Source organism: Gekko japonicus, unplaced genomic scaffold (genome assembly GCF_001447785.1).
Source record: "Gekko japonicus isolate JY-2015 unplaced genomic scaffold, Gekko_japonicus_V1.1 scaffold1350, whole genome shotgun sequence".
Lineage (NCBI taxonomy): Eukaryota > Metazoa > Chordata > Lepidosauria > Squamata > Gekkonidae > Gekko > Gekko japonicus.
This window is the reverse complement of record NW_015163129.1, coordinates 242289-248075: the sequence shown is the minus strand read 5'-3', so window position 1 is coordinate 248075 and position 5787 is coordinate 242289. Positions and strand designations below refer to the sequence as shown.

Below are 5787 nucleotides of genomic sequence, written 5' to 3'. Positions count from 1 at the left end.
AGCAGGGGGCAGGGCTTCGTCATGTGCCCCGCCCCCGTACCTCACCCGGGGGAACTGCGATCCCCTGCAATCCCCCCCAAAATGACCTCTGCTTTCTATATTGGTGAACCAGATTCATCTCCTCCACCCTCACACAGAGATGCACAGAGCTATTCTCACATCTTTCATCTCTTTTTCTCTCAAGTGGCAAGTGTCAGGGTACCAAAATCACCTTAAGTTCCAGCATTTAAGCCACAGGCCTCTCCTCCCCCTGCCCCCCCAACACACACAGTTAAAGACAGAAACATCCCCATGTCCTCCACAGACCCATAGCTACAGTGGGGCATCTCGGGGCCGGGACCCCCAACTTAACACCCAGGCCTCCCAACTTTCCATCCAGCCGGTTTATTTTATTTTATTAACCCCCAGGACACTGTGTGTCGTGACGATCCACAGGTTGAAAGTAGGAGCTTTAGGCAGAACTTCCAAAGATCTCGAGGAAAAAGTAGGGTAAGGCACTGGAGGAGTGCTCCTGTGTGGTGATTAAATGTCCCAAAGAACGTAACTGGATTGGTACCTTATTTATGAGTGGAGAGGATGGGACTGCACAGTTTAAGCCTAAGCAGTTTCATGATGCTTCCTGGCAGCCGGGGGTGGGGGGGCACTGCCCTCTACAGGAAGTCCCCTGGGGGGGTGGAGCTTGAGCCCCCTGCAGTTTATGCCCCTGCTGGTTTAGTATAAAAATGTACTAAGGTGAGTTGCTGATACAGACCAATTTACATGATACGCCAGCAGAGAGGATTCTAGGTGGTATCCTCTAGCTCTCCATCCAGCATAGGCTGATTACACCTTATGCTTGCTGTTAATATCTGTTTTAATTCATGGTTCTCCAAGTTAGCCAAACTATTGGAAGTTATTGCTCGAGAACAAAGATGTATGAAATAGGAACAGATGTACAAAAGCCGGTATATTTTCATTTGAGTAGAATTGTTAGCAGTCAGACCCCTCCTCCCACAGAAGGGTCAGTTCGTGCACAGAGAGATAAAGGTAAACACCCTTCACATTAATATCACCCCCCAAAACCATAACTATAAGACACTGCTTGGCCTGAAATGTCACACAAAATCGATGCCAGCAAGAGACAAACCAGAGACAGGCCTGGGAGAATATTTCTGTTTTTGGAAGGTGACATCAGGGGCAGGCTGACTAAGGGCCCCTCCTCAAGGAGACGCATACTTTAGATCAAAGGGTTTCCCAAGAAAACATATTGCTTCTTTCTCCCTTGCTCCTGACCCTTTTTACCCCAATTTGCAATCTTCTCCCATCCAGCAATTGCAGGGTCATCAAACATCCAGTCACCCATATTTTATTACTGGCACAGGTACATCAAAAACACTGACACATTCCAACTCAGAAAATCTCCCCAAATTTCTCACACTTCATTGTTTGATCTCTCGACAAACCCATCAAAGCCTTGTTTTTGGGGATCACATAAGCGTTGCTGCAGGAAACATATACAACAGTACAATTATTTAAATGCCAGACTATCTTCTTCTACTTTGAGTGGGTAGCCGTGTTGGTCTGAAGCGTGTTTCCCGTGGCACCTTTAAGACCAACAAAGTTTAGTTCTGGGTATAAACTTTCGTGTGCATGCACATTTCATCAGAACCCAGATATCAGATAGCTGATGAAGTGTGCATGCACACGAAAGCTTTCACCCAGAATTAAACTTTGGCTGCGGTCAGAGAGCTTCATTTTCATTATCTGGCCTTCCAGGGAACAGTCAGGGTTGATTTCTTTTAGGATTGACTGATTTGATCTTTTTGCAGTCCAAGGGACTCTCAAGAGTCTTCTCCAGCACCATAGTTCAAAAGAATCTATTCTTCGGCGCTCGGCCTTCCTTATAGTCCAACTCTCGCAGCCATACATGACTACTGGGAATACCATTGCTTTGACCATGCGGACTTTTGTTGGCAGGGTGATGTCTCTACTTTTTATCATGCAGTTTAGGTTCGCCATCGCTTTCCTCCCAAGGAGCAGGCGTCTTTTAATTTCATGGCTACTGTCACAGTCTGCGGTGATCTGGGATCTCAGGAACGTGAAGTCTGTCACTACTTCCACGACCTCCCCTTCTATTTGCCAAGGAGTGATGGGGCCGGATGCCATGATCTTAGTTTTTTTGATGTTGAGCTTCAAGCCCACTTTTGCGCTCTCCTCTTTGACCCTGAGCAAGAGGCTCTTATGGTCCTCTTCACTTTCTGCCATTAGAGTGGTGTCGTCAGCATATCTGAGATTGTTGATCTTTTCCCCAGCAATCTTAATTCCCGCTTGTGATTCATCCAGGCCACCCTGACTGGCCGCTCCTAATCTCAGATGAGAGGTCTGTTCAGCTCAGCATCCCAAAGAATAGAGACCAATTTCCCCTTACAATGAAGTTTTATTAACTCTGTCTCCGTCCCCTTGATCAGGTCACGCCAGGTCAAAGAAGCGTTTACTCCAGTCCATTCCTGGAGATTGTATCTGGGGCTGGTCTAGCCTAAAGCCCTCCAGACTCTGTGTCCTGGCTGGAGAAGGGGGAGAGGGAGGGGAAAGGCTTACCCGTCCCATTGTCTTTCCTACTGGAATCATTAGCATTTGTAAGAAAGTGCACTGATGTGCCAGTGAGCAGACTTCTTCCTCTGACTAGAGAAAAACCTGGAAAAATGCACAGGGAAGGCTTTTGCTGCTTGCCAACCCTCCAGGAGACAAAAGTATAAAAATCACTTGATCCGCCTGGATATTTGGACAGAGTTGGGGTAATGTAGGTATTCCAAATGCCCTAGTAAAATCGTCAGCATTAAGAGGACATGTTCAGTTGTTTCCAGTATTCCAAACAGACATGGGCAGAGTTGTTGTACATATGGAAAATGGGCCAGATTGAAGGCTCTGTGGTGTTTGGGGAATTCTAATGTATATAAGTAATTTGATGGGACATAACTCTTGTTGCAGTTCCCCACTACTGGAGCAGTGGGCCTGTGATCTGTGAACTTGAAGGGCAAATAGTTGTAATTTGTCCTCTACAGCTCTCACCCACCTTGAGTAAAAATTGTCTATCGTGTTGTGAGGGCTTGTGTGTGAGCTAGCTCAGTTTTTAGCCTCCGGCTCACACATTTTTGTGTGAAGGAGGGCTCCAGAGCAAACCAATTTATGCAGTAGCCAAATTGCTCACTCACAACTTTAATGCCAATAGCTCACAAAGTAGAATTTTTGCTCACAAAGACTCCACAGCTTAGAGGGAATTGCCCCCACTCCACAAAGTGCTGCAGCTTGAACAAGGACATGTGAGGTGGTTGTTACTCATTTGAATGAGTATATTGTTTTGTACATATCTCTGTTACTGAGCCTCTTAAGCCGACAGCTGGGATATTATGGCTTGAAGATGTGAAGTTTGTCTTCATGGTATCACTCAGATGTTTAGATCTCATCCTTTAAATACCTTTTCTGCAGTACACTTCCAACAGTTATGTGCCATTTCAAGACGCTATTTGATATCCTGGTCCTGGGAGACAGAGAAATATGGATCTACCCGATGTTTCGTTCAGGGATTGGGGAAAATTCTTACCTTACCCCCTTATCAAGGGCTCACTTTCATGAAGCCACTTTCAGAGGGTAGCTGTGTTGTCCTGTGGTAGAAGGGCTATCCATGTTTTTGCACCATTATGGTGCCATGAAGTGCCGGTTCTGTGTTTATTTCATGGTTCAGTCTGTGGGCCTGGCTTATGTGATGTGATTTGATGCTGAATTTGGGGGAGTTCTGTTAAAAAACAAAACAAAAAAACTCTATTCTGCCAGGCCTTTGGCTGAGGCAGTGGACGTCCAATTGATCTGGCCCTTCCTGCTTAAGCGGCAGTTTGAGACTGATGGCAACGATCCTACCACTCTGAGAACTGGGACTATTCATGCCTCTATTTACTTTGGACACCATAAGTTTTGAAAATGCCATCTTGTGATTTGAGTTGGGATTTGGAATAGTTGTTTTTAGGTTGTTTAAACTGTTTTATTCCTTGTTCAATATATTGCATGTTGTAACCCACCCTGAGCCTGCTTGCAGGGAGGGTGGGATAAAAATAAATAAATAATAGACAGTCTGTGTAGATCCAGCGTTTACTTTTTCCAGTCTTGGAAGTGCTTTGTTGTTGTTCAGTCGCACAGTTGAGTCCGACTCTTCGCGACCCCATTGACCACATCACGCCAGGTCCTCCTGTCCTCCGCCGCCCTCCGGAGTCTGCTCAATTTCATGTTTGCTGCATCGATAACACTGCCTAACCATCTCATCCTTGGCCGTCCCCTTCTTCTTGCACCTTCAATCATTCCCAGTCTCAGAGTCTTCTACAGTGAGTGCTTCCTTCTCATTTGATGGCCAAAGTATTTGAGCTTCAGCATCTGGCCTTCCAGGGAACAATCAGGAAAGTAGTACTGGACTCCAATTTTGTTCTACTTTTGGAGATAAAAATCCTAAATCCCGGTTTAAGATGTGGGGGAAGGGGGGGGCAGTGAGCTCTGATTTAGGACAGCTTTATGATCAGTTAATTAAAAAATAAACTTTCTGAAAGCCACTCGTGAGGTTGCCAGCCTCCAGGTGGCGGCTGGAGAGCCTCAGTTTTTATAGTCGATCTCCAGGCAACAGAGATCACTTCACCTGGAGAAAATGCAATGTTGGAGAGTACCCTGTGACATTATACCCCACTGGAGTACCGCCCCTCCCCAAACCCCACGCTCCGCAGGCTCCACCCTCCAAATCGCCCGGTCTTTCTCCGTCCAGCGCTGACAACCCCGGCCACTCGCCTAGTAATTAATTTCCCCGCAATAGACTAACGCGGCTCTCCCGGTTCCTATTTCAGGTGGAGGCTGGAGAGCCTCCGTTTTTATAGTCGATCTCCAGGCAACAGAGATCACTTCACCTGGAGAAAATGCAGTTTTGGAGAGTACCCTGTGGCATTATACCCCACTGGCATACCACCCCTCCCCAAATCGCCCGGTCTTTCTCCGTCCAGCTCTGACAATCCCGGTCACTCGCCTAGTGATTAATTCCCCCGCAATAGACTAACGCAGCTCTCCCGGTTCCTAAAAGGGAAAGCATCGCTTTGCATGCTGGGAAACACGCCTCTCTCTCTCTCTCTGTCTTTTTTTTTAAAGACGCCCGCCGCAAAGGATGTAGGGTAGCGAAGGCGCACCCTCTTTTTCTTCTCCTCCTGCCGCGGTGCATGCAGGTCGCGGTGGCCGTTCCTCGCCGCAGGCCGCACAGCCTGGGAAGAGTGGTAGTCCCCCCTCCCCCCTCCCCCCTTCGTGGTGGCTTGCCGTTCCCCTGCGGCTCAGGGAAGGCGGCGCCGCCGTTGGTGGCGGTAGTAGTAGTGCCGCCACCAGACCCGCCGCCTCACTTCCTCTTCCGGGCGCGCGGCCGAGAAGGAGGCGGAGGTGAGTCGGTCGGTCTTGTCTAAGCCGGCGACGGCCGCCTCTTCCTCCTCCTCCTCCTCACAGGGCCGGTGTCCCCCCGAGGAAGAAGAAGAAGAAGAAGAAGAAGAAGGGGGGAAAAAGCGGGTCAAGACGGGGGTTCTCCTCCCCCGCCGAGAAGGAGGAGCCGCCGCCCCAGCCGCGATGGAGCCGGAGCCGGTGATCGAGGACAAGACCATCGAGCTCATGGTGAGTGGGGAGAGGCTCGGAGGAGGCCGGGCGCCGCCGGGGGCGCCTCGGCTCCCGGCCCCGAAGAGCGCGAGGAGGAGGGGGGGGGAGGAGAGGGAGGGGCCGGCGCGTAGGCCTCTCGCTTCGCCC

At 49.2% G+C, this 5787-nt stretch overlaps 1 protein-coding gene across 2 annotated transcripts in view; it reads left to right on the top strand.

Moving 5' to 3' along the window:
* Positions 1-5523: 5523 nt before the first annotated feature.
* The window catches only part of FBXW11 (F-box and WD repeat domain containing 11), a 137888-nt gene continuing 137624 nt past the window's right edge, over positions 5524-5787 (top strand). For both annotated transcript variants that reach the window (XM_015406931.1, XM_015406930.1), the window contains exon 1: positions 5524-5658. In XM_015406931.1, the coding sequence (XP_015262417.1) occupies positions 5614-5658 (45 nt within the window). In that variant the 5' untranslated portion in view covers positions 5524-5613. The remainder of the gene's footprint in view (positions 5659-5787) is intronic.